Raw genomic sequence first — 24,556 nt, forward strand, 5'->3', positions numbered from 1 at the left:
ACCCCTTGCATGCTATTTTGACCCACATTAAACAGTATGTGAACACTTTCAAACCATTTCTATTTCAAGAGATATGCATATTATGCAGAAGCGTTTGCTGGAAGTCAGCATCACGTGACCACAACATCCATTTTGTAAACAGATGGCACATTCTATAGGATTACATGCATTTGCATTTATCCCCAAAAGTATACCCTACCGAGTTGTTTTTTTATGACTTGAAGCTTCGCATGGCGGAAGAGATAAAGTAGAAAGATTGCGGTTGACACCATATAAAATGTAATCTCTTCTTGGAAGAAGTGTGGTTCGAAAAAGAACCGGTTGGTTGAGTGTAGAACTCGACGTTTAGGATGTGCTCTGTCCGTCCTCCTGCGGACGGACAGTATCCGGGCGTCGAGTTCTACACTCAATCATGGTTTCTTTTCAGAACCACACTTCTTCCAAGAAGAGATTACTTTCCACATGGTGTTACCCGCAATCTTTCTACTTAACCGAATTATTATGCTTGCTGTAATCTAGAAGAAATAAAGAAATGTGGGTGATTCCCCGGAACGACCAGTCAGGCAATTCAAGTGATTTGTGGAACGGCTGTCAACGAAATCGTGTTTTGTGATCAAACGGTAACATGGTTTTCAAGTTTTCTAGAAAGTGTAGATAGTATCAACTGAGCTGAAACGTCAACGGGTTAGGTTTGGAACTGGCTTCTTTGGACTTTGAGTGGTGTAGTAATTGAAAACGAACGAAATTGAAAACGAACAAAATGCATGAAAAGCAAATGTTCCTATAGGGCCTACTTGCGCACAGTGACGTCGGCACGTTTATTACCATTTGTGGATGCTATAGATGAAGAGCAAACGCCATCCGACGCGTATTTTTCTAGATAACCAGAAGTAACTGATAAGGGCACGGGCCTCAATCGCCAGACCAATATTTAATTGGGGGAGGGGGTGACAACAAATTGTCCACAAACCACGTTTCTTCGTTCTGGTCATTACAACACCCATTGTAATAAACGAAATTCAAACTAGCTTTTGCGTTTCTTTACGAGACTCAAATGCAACCTTAACGCAAAAATTGTTTTTGGTGTGTGTTATTATAGGCCTAATGCGCTATACCAGTATGTTTTTGGTAACAATGCCAAGTAGTAAAAGTGTCGACGTCATTGCGTGCAAGGCAAGTTTAGCCATATAGGATCATTTACTTTTCAATGCATTTTGTTCGTCTCCATTTTATAACTCCTTGATCTTCCTCAGGCTGACCGAGGCCGCAATCCCCCTATTCACACCACCCACCTCATGCCCTTATTCTCGAGTCGGCCAAATTGAATGGAAAGTTAGGTAAAATCTTAATTTTTTGAACTTGCGAAGAGAAATTAGTAATTTATAATAAATTCCTGTCAGCTTCAATGAATAATTTAAAATTTGTAATTAAACATTCCCTAATGTTTAAAGCCATATTTAAAAAAAATTAATAATGACAGTAAAATAAGGCTGCATTGTGCCTGCATAAATAGTCTGGTGTCATCCCATTCAACAGTTAACAATTAATAATATACATTCAGGGAACTCGACAAATATGGCCGACACATGAATAAGGTCCATACTAAAGATCCGAGGCTTTTGTCGGCCATATTGAATTGAAAGCGAGATAAAATCTTGCGAATAGTGCAAGCAATGAGATAAAGTTACTTACCAATTTGATACCAGTCTGCGCTGTTGAATAATTTTTTTAAAATGGTTATTAAAGTCACATTAAAAAAAATGAATGTGAGGCTTTGAACGCATAAATAGTCTGGCACCATCCAATTCAACAGTTTACAATTTATAAGATGCAGTCTAGTAACATGCTCAAAAATGACTTTCTCGTGAATAATGGGTTGTTCATGCGCAGCTTGAGCTACACTCAACCAAAAAAAAAAAGTTCCCCCCTCCATAATTTTTGTCTAACTCAAAAAGTACTGAGCTCATCTTGCTCAAATTACGACTGATCGATACAAAAATTCCTTAGCAATCAAGCCATACTCTTTGTTTGACCCAAAACAGTGATGATGTGTACACAATAATCCAATTTATGACAAAATGGTACCGAAAAAAGTTGCACTTTTGAACTGCAACTTTCTGCACGTGTACAAAAGTGCAACTGTTTTCTGTGTCATTTGTCATACATTGCTCAAATTCGTACACATTATCACTGTTTTGGGCCAAATAACGAGTATGGATGGATTGCTATGGAACATGTGGAATGTCCGTACTGATCAGTCGTTATTTGAGCGATGCTCAGTAGTTTTTGAGTTAGACCAGTAGCCTATTGGAAGGGGAACTTTCTTTTTTGGTTGAGTGTAGCTGCCGTATAGAGCCACCTTATCCCGTTCAAAATACAAGACGTATCTTTTAGATATAGGAACCTTATTCCATTTGGTTTACTTCCCTCCATGCAACTATTCAGAATTTCAAGATCACTAAGCCGAAGACTATGCCAAATATTTCGAAAACCCCCGTTGTTTATTCAAGTTCCATCTCCAAATTCTGAATCGCTATAAAAATAACAACCAAGGCCAATATTCTAGCATCAGGCCTTATAATCATACGACTGAATACTCCCGAAGCATGAACAGGAAACTAACTGGAGCCCCCGAAGTTCAGGGCCTATAATATCACCTTAAGCCGAAGACGAAGCCTGGGTGTCAGAAAAAAAGCAAAGGAAGCAGCTAGTCAGAGATCGGGACTAGAGCTCACGAAAGCGCCCTCTGGAGACGATTTGTGAATGTTTTTAACCCTAAAAGGGCCGGGGCGGAATCTGCCCCCCCCCCCTCAACTTTTTCCGCGATAGCCTTGAAAAAAAAACTTTTCGCGACCCGAGCTGTTATGACTTTTTAGCCTCGAGCCTTGCACATCTTTTGATACCAAAAACATAAAAATCGTACCCAGGGTTGCCGCGCAGCTAAAATAAAAAAAATTCTGGCGCTACGCGCCGTCAAAACTGAATTGTCCCATATACGTCGTGTACACAGAGCAGATTTGCCATTCGCACATATGAATAATTAATTAGCCATAATTCCAAAATCCTTTGACCTATAGTCATGAAATTTCTTGGGTATGTTCATGAAGAGTTGCTCTATGCATGTACCGAGTTTCAAAATGTTTCGTCACTCGATGGCTGAGATCTTAGGGGGATCCTCCCCCCCCCCCCGGCTGAGAGATGCTCAAAATAACCCGGCCCTTTAGGGTTCAGCAACAGGCATCATGATTATCGCCCCGGCCTGAATCATAACTTAACTACATGTATAGACCTTTTTCATGCTGCTACCATTTCAGTCATGTTCCCTGTATCCAGCAGCAGTCTGAATGATAATGTTACGGCGTGGATTAATGCTTCTTTTGCGAGACTCAACCTAGTAGGATGCCTTGGCGGGGGTTCTGATCCGTCACATGCATAAGTAACTTAAGGCCCCGGAAAAAATGGATTCTCGATGCTCTGTGGTGCGAGGTCATGATAATTTCTGACCACTTCAATCTTTATTTTTAGGAAAAGATGGTGGTGTACGTTGTGGCTGTCTTTGTTGTGACGTCACTAAAAAAATATTTGGGTTTTTTTGGGATCCGCCCTTTACCGCACGTGCGCCCCACCTCCGCCCCGGCAGTAACCTCTTTGGGTCCGCCCACGAATTTGACTAGTTATTTATTGAGACCATTTTTTTATCGCAAGAGGGGCACTGTTGCTTTTGATGGCCAGCTCAGTGACCAATTTATGAGGCGAGGAGGAGCACTATTATCCATGAGAGCGCCACAAAATAATGTTTTGCGAGCTGGGCACTAATTGTGCTTTCGAGGGGCAGTTTTAGATCCCGAGTAGTTATCGCGAGAGGAGCACTGTTTTGGATAGCCAATTTTCCATTTCGAGAGGGGCACAATTTTATAATAAACAGGTAAGAAAATATCAACTTTTAGGAATACAATGGTGACTTCAACTTACAGTAAGGACAAAAAATCAGGTAAAAAATTGAAGGAAATTTCAGAATATCTCAGGGAGAAAAAATACTGATTCCAATCAAGGGAGATTGAAATTTGGAAAGTGAAAACACTGCGTCATCTCCACTCCAATAATTGACAAATTCTAGCTCTGGAATAATTTTGGAAACTTTTAAATGTTTAATTTCCGGACCTTAAGAAAACAACTTAAAACCTAAGCCTCGTACTCGTATGGTGTTTGTACTCCTCAGAAGACCTCACACTATAGTATAGGTCTGAAAAATCTGTAGCCTCATTCAAAAGCGGATTCAAGGTTTCAATAACCCCATATCAAACGCAACACATAAACAAATCGCGAATCACGTGAAATATACTAGCTCATACTATTTATAGTAGTAGGGGTGTTTTATTTTCGAGGCGATACTAAAATATCTTCAATTTGAAGGTAAATACATTGAGTTCGTTTATTTATTAAAATAAAGTATGTATTTGTGTAATTTTATGGTAATCAGTCAGTTATTAAATAGAAAATTACAAATACGTCGATTTATTACCATTATAAAGTATTAAAACCCCCCTTTTTTTAGACTGGAATCGTTCATCGGCACGTCGAAGCTACATACATGACATGCATACACGACGTACGTACATAAACATATCACACATGCAGTTCTGGTGTTGTGCCTGTACAGCTCAGAAACTTTGTAAAAAAAGACGTCCAAAATTCGCTAAGATGAGTCCTAAATCTATTTCTAACACGTCCACATTTATCGTGAGGAACTAGTCCGGATTGCTGTTCCATAGATGTGACTTGGCAAAGAGCAAAAATGCAGGATTTTGATCTTGTCGGTTGGACGAGTTTGGATAATGCCGTGGTGCCGTCTCCAATCGGGACGGCCCTTCCTATGACGGTCGAGTTGGGCCTGACCATCGCCTTCTTGACCCTGTACGGATTTCTCTTCGGCTTCGTCTACATCCAGCTCATACTCATCTTGTACTATGGACACAAGCGCTTCAGCTTCCAGACGGTGTTTCTGTTCCTGTGCCTCGTCTGGGCGGGCATAAGGATTACTATGTTCTCGTTTTACATAGACAACACGGTACAATTGGAAAATTTGCAGATTTTTGCCTACTGGTTTTTCTTCTGTTTTCCTGTCTGCCTGCAGTTCATCACACTCTGCTTACTGGTGCTGTACTTTGCACAGGTGATTCTCAGCGGCGCTCAGACAACTCAACCGTCAGTCAACACGACCCAAACCAACATGACCATTTAGACAACTCGATCATTCTGTTAACTTGACTGATTTGTGTTTGATCCATAGAGCTATATATATTAAATTACCAGAGCACTAACTCCTTATTCTTGCATGCTGAGATGCTCTGAAGCCGTCCTGGGCGCAGACATTTTGAATTCATGTGCGTGTTTATAGAACATAATGAAATTTTAGATGGATTGAATTTAGAAAGTGTACTTAAAATGCAACGCGCAAGTAGAACGTACGCAAACAACTTACATGCGTCACGACGGTTTAAAAAAAACGTTGCGGTAATCATCTGCAGCGAATACGCGCACGCGTTGCGCTGTTTGCGTAGAGCAAAATAAAATGCTCATTTAATGATTGTGCATTTGGGTTTTGGGTATATCAGCTTCGATAAGGGACCTGCATAGAATACAAGCGCAGATATGCAAATATCCGTACAAAAGCCATACACAATTTCTAGATCTCCATAGGTTTGTGTACAAACATTGATGCACCCAGCAGGCATGACTTTGTACATGAGTTTGTGCGCTAGTAATTTAATAGCTCCATGGTTTGATCTGAAAGACAACACATCTATTGAGACAAATCATCTGTTGAGACAACTCGATGCTCATATAATTTTGAAACATTATTTGCTTTCAAACTTCCCCGATAGAAATAGTTCATTGCAAATATTGCTCGAACGATGTCAAAAGTCTCTGAACTTGATTTTTCTGTAAAACATCCAACAGGCCCCCCCCCCCCATTTGTTTTCATTGGATAGAATGCAATTTTAATGTGTTATCTTCATGGATGATTAAAGCCTGATTCTGTGGCCACATTACTGGACTCCCTCTGAAAGAAGGCCACTCAGTCATGTCAGTCTCACAAATTATCAAAATTTTTGCCGAAATTTAGTTTTTTTCTTAGGGGCCGTTTCACATGATATAACTCCCTCCTTCAGTTGTCTCAAGCCTGGTTTCCACATTGACGTTCAGCTAATCAGCTTACGCAGATTATGCAGACAATACACGGAACAGTCAGGTTCAACTTTGCTGATCGTCTGCGAGATAGTTTGCGTCTGTCTGGTTTGTCAGTGACATTTCCAGATGAAATGATTCCATATGTCCACGTTGCAGTTTGGGTCCTGGTTGCGTTGCTCTCTGCGTTTCTTGCGTCAATATGGAAACTAGGCTTTATCTGTATGCATTCTTTAGCCATTTAGTTGGCTACTAAGAAGGGGTTTCTTTGCACACAAAATAGGAGAAATACAATGTATATCCACTTTTTCTGATACACAGAATAGGTGGATGAATGTCATGACGGAGCATTGGAGCATGTTGTTTACTAGTCTGGTGCCCTCTATGTTTAACGGACGTTCAGCTTCTGTTGTAGTTCGGGGAACAAGCGTGCATCTTTGTACCAGACTGCTGTTTACAGTGCTTTGAATATCTCAACACATTACAAGTTCTAGTGATGTGTTGAGATATTCAAAATACTGTGAACAGCCATCTGGTACAAATATACATTGTACCAGTCTTGTTCCACTAACTAACAATCGACGTACGTCTGTCAGACATTGAGAGCACCAGACTAGTAAACACGCGCGAATGCTCTCATCATGCCCAAACGTTGATTCTATCCGTCAGAAAAAGTGGACATATATCTCCTCATTTTTCGTGCAAAGGAAACACTCTTTAGTAGCCGACTAATCGGCTAAAGAATTCATACAGGTAAGACAACTGTAGGAGGGAGTAACAATATGTGAAAGAACTCAAGTAAAAATTCCAGTTCGGCAACTAGAACTTTACGAAGATTTGTGAGACTGAATGTTGTGGTCTTCTTTACAGAGGGAGTCCAGGAATGTGGCTACAGAAATGGGGCAATGATGATCATTGATAATGTTGAAAAAACTTTTCCAACTATGGTCAGGGTAGAAATTACTTAGAAACTCTTCCGGGCTCCTACTTTGGACAGGGCAAACAATCGAGTTGTGTGCAACGTAGAGTTGACTCAACGGACAAGTTGGCCCAAGTAGTGTTGGTCATCGGTCGAGTTGTCTGACATTCTGCTTAGGATTTTTTGTTGTTGAATTATTGCTGAACTTGGTCCAAGGTCATGCTTATTGACACTCGGTGGACCAGTGTCATTGTGTGCCTGTCGTCCAACAGTGCTTTAGTTGGGGCGTAATATGCCTATTTAGCCATTTTTATGAAGAGACAAATGTAGTGTTGTACATTTGTACTGGTAGTTCAGCAACCAGGTACCATATTGAAGTAAAACATGGGCACCCAAGTACCCGTAAAAGGAACCCAACCCCCAAATTCCCGTCCGGGAAGTTGTCTGACGGGTTTTATAGCTTTACGAGGTAAACTGCAAATCTCGTGAGCATCTTCTGTTGCAAGTTAAAGTGAAATCTGTTTTGATTTTTCATGTTCATGTAGCCTGGTTTTCATTTTGGAAATTCCCACAAATGGCATTCAAAATTTTCTTTTTCATTGTCTGAGCAGTAACTAAGTATTTTGTTAAGATGGTCACGGGTACCCGATCCCATAATCTGGAACCGGTTCCTGACATCAGTGGTCGGGTACTCGTTAACCCAGGTACCTGGTTTCCGATGCACAGCCTTAGACTAATGTCCTCTACCACTCTAAATGTTGTGAAAAATGAGGCATGGACTTTATTCTGTGTAAGTATCTCAACTATGTTAATTAACAACTATGTTAAACTATTGTTTGGACTTTCTCAACTATAGGTGGGAGTGTCCCAACTATGTTTTGGGCATTGGCTTTGCTGTGGGCTCCGTGCGCCAACAAAAGAGGGCGTGTTTTTACCTCTTTTGAGAGCTCTGTGGACGGGACACACAGCGTGCGCGTACTATACTGGACTGGTTCGCGCGCGAAGTACGCACGTAAGATCCTATAGTGCCGTAGGCGTACGCGTGATTGTTAGGGTTCGGCACACGAATATGTTCGAATTCAACTTGCGATGTTCTAAAGACTAAACCCCGCCTCCAATAACTTTGGATACATTCGGAATACGCAGTGGATGGACCGGGAACCAATCTGGGTCGCCCCCAACTCTCCTTTTCTGGCCGTTGATGGGGTACTTGTGCACGGACCCCATAGTTTAAAAGGCATCCGTTGTGCAAGGGAAGGGGGTGGCGCCTTCTGCTGCTAGAAGTACCTGTATGTGTACACAAAGTCAGAAATGGGTCATCTTAATTCAGAGGATGAGGAGTTGGTGACACAGCAAATGTCTAGAGTAAGCCTGCATACATGTATGGCCGCTGTCCGCAAGTGTTCGCTCAACAGAGATATATGACATACATGTACTTGAACACAATCGCTGCCATACGCCCATATGCAAACAAGCTCATTTTTGCACATTCAGACATAAAATAGTCGTGAATCCATCATGCCAAGCCCCAGTCTAAATTTGCTTTCATGTGGAGAAGTAGGCTATTCATCAGATAGGGAAGGAAGTGTTTCTTGATTAAATGAAGTCATAAATTTGTTATTTTGACAAGCACATACAGCAGAAGTAACAAATATTGTCAACCACTGGTCCTGATGAAAATATTGATTGCGTGAAATGTACAGCCGCATTACTTTGACTTTGTTGTGTGTTGTAAAGCTAGCAACCTATCCCCTTATTGTCCTTGGGTTTGTGTACAGTATAATACAAAATTGAGGGGAAAAAAAAGGGATATTATTACTGAAATGCGAACTTGGCCCTGTGAATATGCTGTTTATTGGGTCTGTGAAGGGTCAAAGTGTACTGCTCTGCTGACAAACAGATCTTTGATAATAAACTTGAATTTCCTATTTTTCCAATTGCCCCCCCCCCCCCCCCAAATAACCCCGACCTGATTTGACCTGGTTTTTAATAAGATGGGAATTTTGCGTCGGGGTGATGTAAATCAAAATAGGTTTTGCCCTTCACCGACGTATAAACACTGTATACTCAGTGTGTTACCTCCCGAGCGAAAGTTGGAAAAAAATCATTTGGGTGGGACTCGAACCCACGACCTCCTGCTTTCTAGTGCAGATGTCTTACCACTCGACCACCAAGCTAACAGGATCGGTTGGCTGGTTCGAAACTAATGTACAGGAGGTCGTGGGTTCGAGTCCCTTCCGAGTGATTTTTTCCAACTTTCACTCGGGAGGTAACACACTGAGTATACAGTGTTTATACATCGGTGAAGGGCAAAACCTATTTTGACCTGGTTTTTCCTGGTTTATAGGCCTTTAACTGACCTACTGATTCCAAATTCACATGACGCTACCTCAGCATCTTTTGGGGAAATTGAGATATCCAAGATGGCTGCCAATGTGGCTGTCAGTATTACAAGCAGTCCTTTACAATGATTTCTAATCTAAATTCTCACTATGAAAATATGACTCGGAGTCGGATGATATAATGAAGGCTATGAGAGGATCATGGATAAGCAAATTTGTTACCCGTATCTCATACTATATTGATACAGCATTTCTGTACATCGATGTTTGATTTAAGTACAGAGCTAAATTAAACACACATATTGCTGACAAAGGTGAGCTAGCACAATCAGTTTAAAGATGATATGTGCATGTACATTTAACACCTAACTGTATTAATTTGGCAGATTTGTTTTTGTTTGTACAAAATGTGGTTAGTGGGCGGTTAATGATCAGTGTCTAGTTTCCTTGTCTTAAAGTGCAACATGGCGTTTGGGAAAATAGTGTAAAATGCAAGTCCCAAAACATTTTTTTTTTTTTTTCACTTTACGCCATAATTACATTGTATATGAAGATCTACTATTCGTAATATGATTTTTTATCAAAGCTGATCAGGTGATTTTTAATACTGATAAACGTTTGGATATTTTTTTATTCACTTATTTTTTTCATGGCTTCCCAGTTTCATTTTCTATTTATACATGGCACAACAGACTTTGCTCATGAATATAAAATATTACCCATTCTGGACTGTAGTCTTTACCATGTTTACAGTACATTAATAAATACCTTGGAGAGTTGATACATGTACAGCTTCTGATTGGTCGAGACTCGATCATGTGGTGGTGTATTGATATGCGATATAAAGACCGACTTCAAAAACAAGCCAATAAATGGCCCCTGAACCAGCATTGATCCAGCATCATGATTGGCCAAATATGTAGCTTGTCACAATACAGCAATACACATGTATGCGCTAAACCACCATCCTGTGAAGACTTATGCGCGCTTATTGTCTGGCAGTTTATAATTCAAAATTGTCAAGTAATAATTCAATTTAACTAAACATGGGCCAATTCTTTTTCGGTCGACGTATCATTCGTAAGTGAATAACTTTTGTATTGCTAAAAATTGCAATTGAGAAAAAGAATCTATATTTTGGGATGAAACTTGAAAGTACCCACGTTAGGGTACATCAACAATATATCACTACTGATTTTCATCACACCTTTAACATTGTCAAGTATATATGCATTTTGTCATTCAGCACCTCATAAAAAGGGAAAGTTTAACAAGTTTTGAACTCCAGAATTCCCTGGGGCACAAAAGTGCTGGGCACTCACAGTGTACATGTACATGTACCTTAGATGTATGGCGTGATTTCTATTTATAGAAAGGGTCAGGAACTCGGAAATGTTCATGGCTTACTAAGTTCCTCTGTTGTAAGGGTTCATAATTCCAGTGATTTAAAAATAAATTCAGACGACCGCATCCTTTAGAAGTGTGAGGTATTTTCCGGCGATCAGGAAAACAAATGTGATCAGTAAAAATATGTTTTGCTTGTTTTGTTTAGATAGCTTAACTGCTTTTCTTTGCCAGTGGTACCAGCAATTGTTTTGATTAGAACAACTTTTGAGGACCTGTATATGTGCATTTTATATTTGGTTATGGCAGTGTTCCAGTTTACTATGTACATGTACCGGTATGCTACTAGTTGCATGTACAATGCCCCATTGTTCAATCATCACCATTTGTGGTGCTCCGTGGTATTGTGTCAAACTGTATTAGGGCTGTGCATTGGAACCAGGTACCCAAGTACTTGACAGTTAATGTCAGGAACCAGTTCCTGATTATGAAATCTAGTACCCGTAACCAACATTGCAAATTACTTACTACATTTTTTTTGTAACTTCTCTGTCAATGAAAAAGACATGTTTCGAATGTCTGTGGGAAAATTTCAAAATAAAAAACAGGATACACAGATCTTGTGATGCATCACAAGATCCGTGATGCATCACAAGATCCCTGATGCATCACAAGATCTCTGATGCATCGCAAGATCTTATGATGCACAAGATCTGTAATGCATCATAAGATCTGTGATGCATCACAAGATCCATGACAAGATCAGTGATGCGTCGTAAGATCTGTAATGCGTCATAAGATCTGTAATGCATCATAAGAGCCTTGATGCAACATAAGATCCTAGAGGCATCACAAGATCCATGATGCATCATAAGATCTGTGATGGGTAAGATCTGTGATGCTTCACAAGATCTGTAATGCATCATAAGAGCCTTGATGCAACATAAGATCCTAGAGGCATCACAAGATCCATGATGCATCATAAGATCTGTGATGGGTAAGATCTGTGATGCTTCACAAGATCTGTAATGCATCATAAGAGCCTTGATGCAACATAAGATCCAAGAGGCATCACAAGATCCATGAATGCATCATAAGATCTGTGATGCGTATGATCTGTGATGCCCCACAAGATCTGTAATGCATCATAAGAGCATTGATGCATCATAAGATGCTTGAGGCATCACAAGATCCATGATGCATCATAAGATCTGTGATGCGTAAGATCGTGAAAAAACATACCGGTGATCCTGTGAACCGGTCAAATCGGAAAGGTTTGTGGTGAGCTTAAGATATGTAACCTGTCTGTCATATCTCTCTTTGCCACTTTTGAGTGAACACTTGTACATATGGAAGGTTAATTTTGAATTTTGAAATTTCAGGTCATGTTCAAGCTGAAAGCCAGGACAAAGCCCGAGAATTACAAGAAACACATACGACACGTACGCATCACCTTTACTGTCGCAGTTTCGCTGTTCCTTGTCATGAACGTCACCTGCGGAGTCTTGACGAGGATCTACCCGGACTCCGAGGTGCTGGTACCAGTCAGGGTCATCATTAGCGGCTTGCTGTTCATTGTGGCCGGGGGATTCCTAGCCTATCTCATCTGGAGATTGTCCCGGATGCATTTTGTGGGCAGTATGCTTCTGGAAGCCCGGGTACGTTTGAAAAAAAATATAATTTTACCCAATGTTTTTCTTTTGTAGTAGCTACTTATCCAGCTGTACATATTAGAACGTTATTCAGTTTTGAATGAGATATCGAATGGAAACAATCCACTTGTTTTCTGGAATAATTAGTTGCAAATTGCAAATTATTTAATGTGCATGCAATATTTCAGGAGGGGACTTTTTTTGTGGTTTAGATGAGGCAAAACGAACCCAAATGAATTTTTTTTTCAGAGGGGTTGCAGATGCTAAAAATAAGGGGGGAGGGGGTTTAAATTACTCGTCAAAACAAAACACATATTAAAAAAAATGTTGGGAGAAAAAAACACAGTTGGTTGTAGAGCATAGTAACAGCAGATTAAGTTTACTATGGAGGCGAATTGTGAATTACTCAGTTAGTTTGAGACCCCCCCCCCCCCCCGAAAAGAAAAAAAAATGCAAAAAATTAACTCAGTTACAAGAATCATCAAAAAATTGATAAATGATAAGTTTTCATTGGCTTTCGACTGATAATGATTGTGAGAATAGTTACTTTAAATGAAACTCGGCACAACCTTGAGGGGCAGGTGAAAGACAATGACTGTGAAAATACTGCCACTTTCGCGCCTATTATGAATCGGCCATCAGGAACTGTAGAATTCTGCGAAATTCTACTAACAATATGTAGACTTTCAAATGGAGCTTTCTAAACGGAAATTTTGTGGCTTTTTTTGCTTCCTTTGTAGGGAGCCACCATGTGTCAAACGTCTACAGCTTGTGTGTTTATTATTCTGCTGTACGTCTCCCGGGCAGTTTACAACGCCATAGCCATCACGAGGGCGTGTCCGTCATTTGGTTACAACTGGATTAACGTGTCTGACCAGGTACAGCCAAATCCCTAACTATTCCAATATCCGCCCACCATTGTGCACAAGTTTGTTTCAAAGTAGTCTTGGTCCAAGGAACAATTTTTATTGCATGGGTTCTGTGCACAAGTACCCCCTCAGCGGTAAGAAAGGGAGAATTGGGGCAGACAACTGCGAGAGAGATTGTGAGATTGTGGGTTCGAGCCCCGCCGTAGCCATGCGTGTTGTGCCCTTGAGTAAGGCGCTTTACCTCAATTACTCCTCTCAACCCAGGTGTTAAATGGGTACCGGCATTATTCAATGCTGGGAAGGTAACAGACTCGCTGTGGAGGAGGTTTGGCAATCCCCCCACAGCAGCATTTCATGGACTCAAGTCTGGCCCAATCCCTTCGAAAGAGAGATGGGCACTCCATTCCTGTGAACACAGGTTCGTCCCCCTTTACCTTTACCTACCTTTACTGGGAGAGACATTTTAACGCACTGCTGATGATGCCAGTTGTTCACGTGAAGACACTGTTGCTTTGTGTACATTCAGAAAATATTTAGTCGTGCATATTTCGTGCTACTCGCACGGGAACCAGTGATTTGTCCTCCTAATCTGTATTGTATTTTGATTGCCAAGCAAGTTGTTTTTCTTTTTTTTCCGATAAAAATGGCATTCAGCTTTCCAGTATCAGTACAGGGTGAGTAAAAAAAAAACGAAACCCAAATGTTTGGACCATTGTTTTAGTGAAGTTCTGCATGTAGCACTTTCAAAATATAGGATATAAAAGCCCAATTCATAAGCTTTCTTTTAGTACAAAAATCATTCAAATCACTTACGTACTTTTCAAGCTACAGAATTTTAAACACAATCAATCTTTTAAGGTTCTGTCCACGGATCACAATAAAAGTTCAGTATTCTTTCAGCAAAACGAAAACAAATCACATAGGGATGTGTGTAAATTGTTTTCGTTTTGATAAACGAACGCACACCTTTTTTGTAATCCGTGGACAGAACTTTAAAACGGTGGTTGTGTTTAAAATTTCGTAACTTGAAAAGCACATGAGTGATTTGAAAGATTCTTGTACTAAAAGAAAGCTTATGAATTGGGCTTTCATGTCCTAGATTTTGAAAGTGCTACATGCAGAACTTCAATAAAACAATAGTCCCGACATTTGGGTATCGTTTTTTTTTTGACTCGCGTCACTCGCCCTGTATTGATGATAAAGCATTTTGTTTCCAAAGTCATGTTACATTTGCACAAAAAGATGATGGTAGAGAAGCATGCTTTGTAAGGACTTAGCCCTTAAAATAGCATGAAAAGTTTTTGGGAAAAAATCTTATGTACTTGTGAAGTGCAATTAATGCATGCATGTTATACCATGTGTAAGTTGGTCGATCGTTTGTAAGGAAAATAATGTTTTGTTTGATGAAATATCAACATTGCTTGTAGTTCTTGAGGCCCACTATTTCAAACAACTGACCTGGTGTGCTTGCTTGCATTTAAAGCAAGAGTACAAAATCGAAACAAAATGTATTTATAACTATTGATGCAAACACTTTTTCGGTTTAGCTGTTTTCAATTGAATTTTTTTCAATTGTTTTATTTCAGGCTGATATGATACAAACTCTGAAGGGACTTCGTTACCTGTCGTTCAGTATTGTTCTCTTTATTTGGGAGTTCCTACCAACGTTTATCGTGGTCATGTTCTTCAGAGTCCGAAAATTTGCTGCAAATGTGGTAAGTCATGATTGGAAAGTTTATGACTTGGCTAGGCTAACCTTTTACATTGAATATTTGACACCAACATGAAGGTTTCTGTTACCAGTGTCATGCCTTTTGAGGTCCATACAAGATTCTCATCGGCAGTTATTAATTTTTCAAAAGCTCTATTTTTTGTACAACCCGGCATATGTTACATCTTACTTATGTCTCTTCTTACTGGAGAAAATAGCATTGCACTTCTGATCACAAGTATTGAGAGTTTAAAGGGGCACGTCGTTCTAAAATCGCCAAAAAAAAATTGGTTCGAGATTGCTTGCTTATCCTATTTCAAAGGTCTTGTTGAAAGCAAACTAACCAAGTGTCGCACTGTTCCTGAGAAAAGACGGGGAAAATAAACGGTTGTTTACTTCTGATGCGGCGGACATGTTGTGGCACACACATCGGATTTCCAACCCTAAATATAAGTCTGCTTCTGTCGGAGGATTCAATTTACAGGTCACGTCAAGTGTGTGTGCACACATATGGTTTTACAAGCACAAACAAACACCCGAGCAGCTTGATTACTTTTGACCCTTGGTGTTTGTTCTTGCAAGAATAACACAAAAGTGGCCAATTTAGGATGGTTGTGTGGATGTTTACATTCTATTTTTAAAGGGAATGTACAACATTTGCTTTTGCTGCAGTTGTCAGAAATAAATGGATTTGGAGGATTAGCATGTTACAGCAGATATTGTTAAACTGACTTGTTTCACATTTTGAGCTTGTAAATGCTGGAAAAACCAAGAAAACCAATCATGTTCTTGTAGTCTGGTTTCCTGAACCACTTAAGATGAAACAGAGAAAAAATTTATAGACTTTGGGGAATTGTAAGGTCAGAAAATCAGTCTGGCAGGCTTGTACCCCTTCACAGGTGCGTAATCAATTGCAAAGAAAATGAGGAACAACTGTTTGAAAAACGCAACAGTTTTTGAAAAAAGCCAGTTTTCTCCAACGCTGGTCAGCCGACCAGCGTTGGAAAAATACAAATTTTCTTGAAAATGTCAGCACACCAGGAGACACGATTTTACAGGATGCTTTAGACTGTCATTCCCTTACAATCCAGTAATGTATTCCGTGATAATTTGATCATTTCGTTTCTTGATGTTTGCAAATGTTGTAACTTCCCTTTAAGTGTTATTTCCAGGCAATATCATTTCGTTTAAACGCGTTTGTAGCCCAGTTGGGCACTTTCCAGGATGCAGTGTTCCTTTAACAGAGACAAAGGAATGTTTTTGTCGTAGTTCATTTGAGTAAGTTGTCAATTGACTGCAGAAAAGAAGACTTGTATTAGACTTGTGAAGACTTTCAAAGATTAAATTACGAGTACATCTTTGCATCTGTGTTAGCATTGGGTCAACGGTCGTACAGCTTCACACTTTTTTCAGTGTTTTTGATCACTTTAATATTTTGTTGATTGTGTTTCGTTGCTTTTTGTCATCGCCCAACAGCACGTGCCCAAGGACACAGACTGTCCTAAAACTCCCTCGAGGGCCTACTTCTTTGACAACCCGCGACGATACGACAGCGATGATGACCTGACACGGACGCACAGCAGTACAAATGCAACACCTAGAGAGTAAGTCTGAAGCAAACCAAACGAAGCTCTCCGGATGACAAACGTTGATTTTACAGGGGTTCTCCCCAGGAAAACACAAGTAACTCACCAAAGAGATTGACTGTCAAATCGTCACCGACGCCGGGCAGTAACACTCGTGTACATACCAGTAAAATACTAGCATTCAGCATGTTCAGAGAAAACGGCATCTAAAGTTGAACGCCTTCTAGAACAACACTTTGCGTCAAAATGGCATAGTATTTTGCAGTTGGGTTTCTCGTTGTAAAAACTTGGTGTATTGAATTTATTAAATTTGCTGGTTTTCACCCATTTGTATATTAAGTCAATAAGAAATAAGAGAAAAAAGTGAGTGCTACTGCTAGTTTGTGAAACTGAAAAAACTGTGAAACTATAAATTTTTGTTTTCACGAAGTAGTATGCTTCAATGTATTACAATACTAGGTTAGTGTTACTTCGTGGAACGGAGGTCAGCACGCGCGTGCTCAAACAAGGAGAGTGTTACTTCTTGAAAAACTTTTTGCTCCCATTTGAGCAGAGTGCATTACAACGCTATGCATTACAATGGTAAATGGAACTTGAGTGTTACTTTGTGAAAACAAAATTTTTCACTTTTGCGCAAAAGTTGCCATGGATAATTAGCGTAATTATTAAAGTAAAGCTCTTGAAGCTTTGAAACTTCGTGCAGTGGTACCCGGTAGGCCTTCATGAATAATGTTTAAAAATGTAAAAAACCTGAAAACCGAAAAAATTACATGTGGAGTGTTACTTCGTGGTGTCGGTGATGAAATGACGTCATCACAACCTCCCACTTTTTTGCTAACCTCACAATGCGAACTTTCAAATGTTATCCGAAAAGTTTTGTTCCTTTTTTTTTAATTCAAAATGTTACCCCCAACCAAAAAATTTTTGTTTAGTTTAATTTTTACTATGTTGAATATTACAATATTCAGCCAGGAGGGGAATTCCCCTTTGAGTTTGTTGAGAAGGAAGAATAACAAATTTTATTCCAAGCTTTTGGATTCTCAGTTGATTTCATACTTTGCAATTGTATATTTGTTGATTTCATACTTTGCGTTGGTATCAGAAGAATGCCCGAAGAAAAAAAATAGCAGGGTTCTAGAAAACATGCAAATACGTATGCATTTGCAAGCAAGTTTCATTAGTTAGTACCCAAGACTCAAGCATCATTCAATTTCAGGGAAATATAACTAAAAACTAGACATGGCTAATTACCAAGTTCCTGGATATTTCTGCCTGTCTGTAATTACTACAGGGTGAGTAAAAAAACGAAACCCAAATGTCGGGACCTCTGTTTTAGTGAAGTTCTGCATGTAGCACTTTCAAAATCTAGGATATGAAAGCACATTTTATAAGCTTTCTTTTAGTACAAGAATCATTGAAATCACTCATGTACTTATCAAGTTAGGGAGTTTTAAACACAACCGCCGTTTTTAGGTTCTGTCCACCGATCACAAACAGTTCAGTGTTCTTTCAGCAAAACAAAAACAAATCACATAGGGATGTGTGTGAATAAACTCCGTAACTTGAAAAGTACACAAGTGATTTGAATGATTCTTGTATTAAAAGAAAGCTTATGAATTGGGCTTTCATATCCTAGATTTTGAAAGTGCTACATGTATGCAGAATTTCACTAAAACAATGGTCCCGACATTTGAGTTTCATTTTTTAAACTCACCCTGTACAATACGGGTGTTCGTGAAATCACAGCAAATAAACAGAAGGGAAAATGAAACTATAAAAAGAGCCAAGCATAAATGTCTGTGCTGATAACACTAGTGATTTCGAATTATTTATAAAGGCAAGGTTCAAGTAGTTAGCCTTAGTTAGCAGTCTAGCACTGCTGATGCTTCAACAAGGAAAATATTAAAGGGGCCATAACATGAATTTTACACTGGAGCATATTTGTGGAAAATATCCATTCGTCTGAAATGTATAAAAGCTGAGACATCCCATTTTGCAAGTTTTTGGGGAAAGTCTTGCCAAAACTGATTCATGCTTTTCCTGACAATTGAGGGCGCTGCCTGTTGCTGTGGTGTCACTTTAGGAACACACTCTTCGGATTAGAGTTTTTCTCTTCAAATTTTAACTAAAAAAATCTGCTTATTGAAAACATGTGTGCATAAAGTGTTCTCGTTGTATTGCTGTCATTTATGGAAACAACAATGGATCACTAAAAGCAGAAAAATAACCACAGTTATTCCCCCAAAATGTTGGTGACTTTTTATGCTGAAGAAGATGTAAAATTGAAGTGTCTGCCGTGAATGACATCACAGTTTTACTCATGAATATGCAAATTTGCGTTAGCATAAAAAACAAGAAAGGCACCAAAATACACTTAAAATGGCAATATGAAGATTAAAAATATTACCAGGGCCCTTTAAGTTGAATTGTTTACTAAAACGAAACCATGGTGTAAAGATTAAGATATGCTAAAATCTGGCTTTAAACATACTGAAGTGGCTTAGTCTGTGGTACACAAATATTGGATAAGTGATAAAAAAATGACGACATAAATAGGGCCAATAAACTTTGTACGTTTTTGTTTCTCTTTTGTGGAGTATTGTCCGATTGTTTCTATTTTGTAAACTGCTGCAGCGGTTTTTTTTCTCAATGCCGTAACGTTGCTATGTGAATGTGTTAAGGCTTTTGGGCAATATAAAGTTGAGTCAGTATTGCAACTTGTTCATGTGTACATCAAGAATAATTGATGATTTTCACTTTGGATAAGTGGAGCTGGTATATAATGTACACAACTACTTTTGGGGCAGTCCTGTCCAAATCTGCATTTTTTTAAAAACTCATTGTAAAGTGTAAATGGCCTACATACATTGGAGCATAACAACAAAGGCAAAATGTCACTCTCCAGTGCTTTCAGATTTTTTTTACACTAACTTCATAATATAGGTTTTCCCGGCCAATTTCCTAAAATGTTCATTCACTTCTGAAAATCGGTCATTCGTTTTCGTCTGAATTTGAGAATCGCTCTGAACACGCGTTTCATTTTCCCTACCAGAGCATTCGATTCCATTTCAGTTCAATCAATTAAATGATTGAGCAGCACCTGTCGTTGATGTCCATTCAGATTCGTTTATTATACAAGACTTCTTTTTTGCTTTTAGAGAGCGATTTCAAACATTGACCATTCTATTTCACTTTTAGTTTAATGCATTCGGCACCAGATACAATTACCGTAATTTTCGGAATATAAGCCGCGCGGCGTATAAGCCGCAGAACGCAAAAATCTGCAAATTAAGATTTGAAGTCGGCGTATAAGCCGCATCGGCGTATAAGCTGCACCAACCGCAGCGGTTCAATTTTGTAAGGCCTCCAAATTCTATAGTCAAAATGCTCTGAACCAGTTCCATTTGCACTACGAAAGCTATAAAAGGGCCACAATTGTTATGTCAAATCATTTACAGTCGATTACTCTTACAAACAAATATGGAAATGATGATGAGAAATAAAAAACGGGAATTGCTGCCGGCTGGCTCGTCAGTGAGCCTGTGCCGGCGAATGACATTATTTTCCCCCAGCACTTGAGAGAGTCTGCAACCCACCATGTGTTGTCTGACTGGAGCGCTACAAATCCTGCTTTGTGGCAACAGACGCTGAGTTGTTTTGTCTTAAAGGATAAACAAGTCCGTTTTTACAGCAAAACTTATCGAATTGTTGTGATTACTAACGAGTAGTAACGTCAAAACTTCAAGTTTGGATCGTAACTTTCTTCGAAAACAGTCAACACGATGCCGAGATTTTTATGGACGAATCCATTAATTTCGTAGGGGTGGTTTCACCCCTGTTTTGAGTTTCACATCGTTTCTTGAATACATTTCAAGAAAAAAAATTATATTGTGACGTTGAACAACTGATTATCAAATAAAGATATGTTTCAAACTCCATAAAAAGTATTAGTTGTCTTTTTCCTTTTTTTTTAAACTGGGGAAATATTGGTAATTATTGTTCCCAAGAAAGTGCACCCCTTTATTACCACAAATGGTGTGGTCCATTAGGAATCCATGCAGCATGCATGCAGCATAGGCAGCATCACGTACGGCCGGTTGTCGATGGCTAAGGGACAGCTTTCACTAGCCGTACTTTTTACCGCTCGGTACCTTTTTGTGGGACATGCTTTCGGTTTGTTAATGACTTTCTTAATTGATAATTATTTCAGCAACACATCTCTTCTTGTACCAGTACATTAAATACACATGTAAATGTCATTTTTATTCTTCAAGTCTCGGCGTATAAGCCGCCCTGTGTATAAGCCGCAGTAAACATTTTCATGGGCAAATTCAACGTATAAGCCGCGGCTTATATTCCGAAAATTACAGTAGGGGTTTCTTTTTCATTAACCGTCAATCAAATTAGCTGTACCTGAAATCAATTTAGAAAAGGTATGCTTGCGTAAATGAATGCACAGGTAACGTAATTGGCCGTCTGTTTCTCAAATCCGAATGCACGGACAATGAAAACGATTGAACTTTCGTTAAATTGAAATGGGATTCAAGACGTGCATTCAACTTCACACGAAAACGAATGACCGATTTTCAGAAGTGAATGAACATTTCAGGAAATTGGCTGGGAAAACCTATAAGAGAATGCTTCTCAGATTTGTGTTGGTACCCTCTGAGATTTGGCAAACATATGACCAATCTATAATCCCAAAGTGAAAGTCTTAAAATTGCACTGTGCAGACCCACAGTTGGAGAGTAGCCTGTCATGGTACATGTTAGAAACCCCGCCAAAATACTTCTTGTTCAATTAGAAATATGCGTTTTGAATTTAATGTTCACTTGTCCTTTTCAAGCTGTTGAAAGATTTGTATAGTTTGACCCTGTATATAATAAATAATGAACAATGAAAGGTTTGCGTATATGAAACGACTAACTTCTTCCCATGTTTGTTGACATTTGAAGCTATCAAGGAGAACACATGTCCATCCCCAGCACACCTGTCAACAGTACTCCCCACGTGGGCTACGGAACCATCATTCGCAGTAGCAGCTACCCTACCGGCTACGGGGTACCAGGAACAACCCCGCCCATGCTGTTTGCTGGCATCCCAGGCAACGCATCCATAGGCGGCTACCAGCAAGACAACGACCAGCCGGAATGACAAGTACACAGTATTGAATAAATTTAATTGTATATTCCCCTCTGGAAATAGAATGTCTACAGAACAGCAGAGCTTGGTACTTGAATGATAGTACAAAAAGTCTCCATGTCTCCCTGTGAAGGACTTTAATCATTTGTATTGTTAGTCGATATTCTCGCCATTACCTCCACGTAGGGGTGTTAAAAAATGAGAAGCTGGCAGACATTTTTAGGATTATGCGTCCCCCTGGAATAAGAACACTGAATTGTTCTGTCTGCAGACCTATCCGACTATGGCCACAGTTTGTTGGCTATGGCTAGAAATAACATGCGCACCTATGGAAGCCATTGGCTAGTGGCTGCAGCCACTTCTCATAGACCTGTGTGTTATTGCCGGTCATACTCATGAGATATCATTGGTGAGACGCTAACACACTTTCAGGCTTGTCACAGCTATTATTGAGTTTGAAGCATGCAAGCATTTTGGGCAGTTTGTATTTGCGCATAAAATGTGTGCAAGTGACCACATAAGTAAATGTTTAGAATTGTAATCTTGGGTAGTTTTTGCAGTCCTAAACAAAAACTGGTTGTTGATATATCATCGATTAAGCATTTTGGCGTTTTGGTTGTGAAGAAATCAAATTTGATTATGAAGATGCAGGCTGAACCCTGAGGTGCTGTGTATTCCCCCTCAAAACCTTGTAAAACCCAGAGCGTTACCGCCTGTTCAAATTCGCATTCTCCTCTTACTCAAGAACCGAAATTATGACAAACAGATCAGGTTGTGGTTTCAACCTCCAAAATGGGCCCTAGATTAGTCTCCAGTGCGTACATGTACTGATAAAAAATATTAACTTGGACTGAGAGAACTAAGTCAAAGGTCACAAAAAGTGGAGAAAACTTCTTCCAGAGTTATTAAAGTTTCCATTTGTATAATAAGATTATCTATATCCATCCTTTCCTTCCAACTAAATACTCTTGTGACCCCGGCCTGCGGTCACATTAATAAATTCGCTGGAAAATATGTCGCTGTGTGGGGTTTTTTTTTTGGGGGGGGGGGGTGGCAGTATTGTGACCCCACTTGCTTTATACTGTAACATAAGAGTACAGCTTTACCTGCTATATTTCAGTCCTTCCATTTTTTCCCTCACGTGCAATAGTACAATTAACATTATTTTAATTTCAAGACAGATCCATCAGATGGAGTTGGGACAGTGATATGCCAATATTTTGCTTAGTTTAATCAGAAGCCCTGCCTACAATAACCGAGGCGTGAATTTGTTTATCAAAAACTGAGGCAGCTAATGATTTGAGGCTTTTCCATAGAATGAATATTGGAATGATGTTTGTAGATGGCACCTCCAGATTTACATTTATTTTTAGGAAGAATTTTCGGTTTTGAACGAAGTGTTGTAGGAATGATGAAGATTCTTTCTAATTTTGGACAGTTTTCTTCATCCATCCATGATCCTATAGACTAATTCAGCGACGACCATTTCTGCGGTGGCACCAGGCTTGCGCGAGTCGCGCTCAGGTAGTACGCACACACTCCGGCTCCTTTGACCAATAGTGTTACCAAAATGCGTGCACGCCTCTTCTTTAAGAAAGTGTGCGCGGGCGTGGCACCACCGCAAAAATGGCTTATAATGTTGTTCTGCAAATTACACGATGGAAAATGCTATATTCCTCTGAGTGCAGACACAGTATACTGCTCAAACTGTCGACAACGTACTGCCCCCCCAGTTGTTTAAGAAACCAACTTTGAAAGAAGCTAAATATTGTGGTGTCATCTTGAACCTCGTTCTACTGAACACTTCATGTAGTATATCATTATAAAAGACATCACAATGTGGTACATAACATCACGATTCTATTCATGTCATGAACCAACTGAAATTAGAAAACTTTACTCCTAGCCACCCCAACTCCATCAAAATCCATTCCCCATTTTTGTGGATTTTACAGGACTTGGTCCAGAAGTCCTGGCGTGACTAAATATTGATGGAGTATGATGGACTTGGGCCTAATGGCCTGAAGCAGTGCTATAGTCAGGTGGCATATGGTCGGAATCGTGACCGACTGGTCCAAAGCACCAAACTTGGCAGATAGATTCTTATAGACCTAGAGAAGATATTTAGAAGGGGTGACACCTGAAATTCTTTTGGGAAGGGTGCCTAATTTGCATAAATCTTTAATCCCTGCCGTGTAATATATTTTTCCCATATTTGGGTATATTTTTTTTTTTTTTTTTTTTGAAAAGTGTATTTTGGTGATTCTACTTGCATATTCTTACTTCAATAACATTTTCTAAAGCATGTAAGTGACTGAATAATTACGAGGACATAGTAAATCACCAAAATGGCTACTATTTTACCCTAAAGTTACGCGCATTTACCTTTTCCTCAGATATCGTCAACAAGTCTCGCCAAACGTGGGTATTGATGAGCTTCAAATTCACAAAGGTACTTACTGACATAGTTAATCTAACAAAAATAAGTGGGAAATCATGTGAAAATTGATATCATCTTGATGTTTGGACCAAAAGACCAAAAAAGAGGAGAAAATGTGGTGTCCGTAAATTGGGCTACTACGGGAAGGGTAACGTGGGGACTTAAACAAGTTCAAGAAAATCCCCCCTAATAAGAGATTATTGTTGTTTACAATAATTTTGTCTACGCCAAAACGCTTTCTCAACAATAATTTTGGGAATTTCCTTGAACTTGTTCCAGTCTTCCATGTTAGGCAACCCTTCACCTTACTTGTTAGCCCAATTTATGGACACCACGTTTTTTCCCCAGTTGTTGTCTTCTGG

The 24,556-nt window shown here is 39.5% G+C and overlaps 1 protein-coding gene across 1 annotated transcript; it reads left to right on the forward strand.

The window, feature by feature from the left end:
* Positions 1–4,610: 4,610 nt before the first annotated feature.
* Positions 4,611–23,267, forward strand: LOC119746185 (integral membrane protein GPR137B-like). Its single transcript, XM_038222997.1, has 6 exons — positions 4,611–5,173; positions 12,177–12,452; positions 13,187–13,324; positions 14,902–15,030; positions 16,503–16,630; positions 21,568–23,267. Exons 1-6 carry the CDS (start codon positions 4,796–4,798, stop codon positions 21,764–21,766), a joined length of 1,248 nt encoding a protein of 415 aa, XP_038078925.1. The 5' UTR covers positions 4,611–4,795; the 3' UTR covers positions 21,767–23,267.
* The last annotated feature ends 1,289 nt before the right edge of the window (positions 23,268–24,556 follow it).

Source organism: Patiria miniata, unplaced genomic scaffold (genome assembly GCF_015706575.1).
Source record: "Patiria miniata isolate m_02_andy unplaced genomic scaffold, ASM1570657v1 HiC_scaffold_7, whole genome shotgun sequence".
Taxonomy (NCBI): domain Eukaryota; kingdom Metazoa; phylum Echinodermata; class Asteroidea; order Valvatida; family Asterinidae; genus Patiria; species Patiria miniata.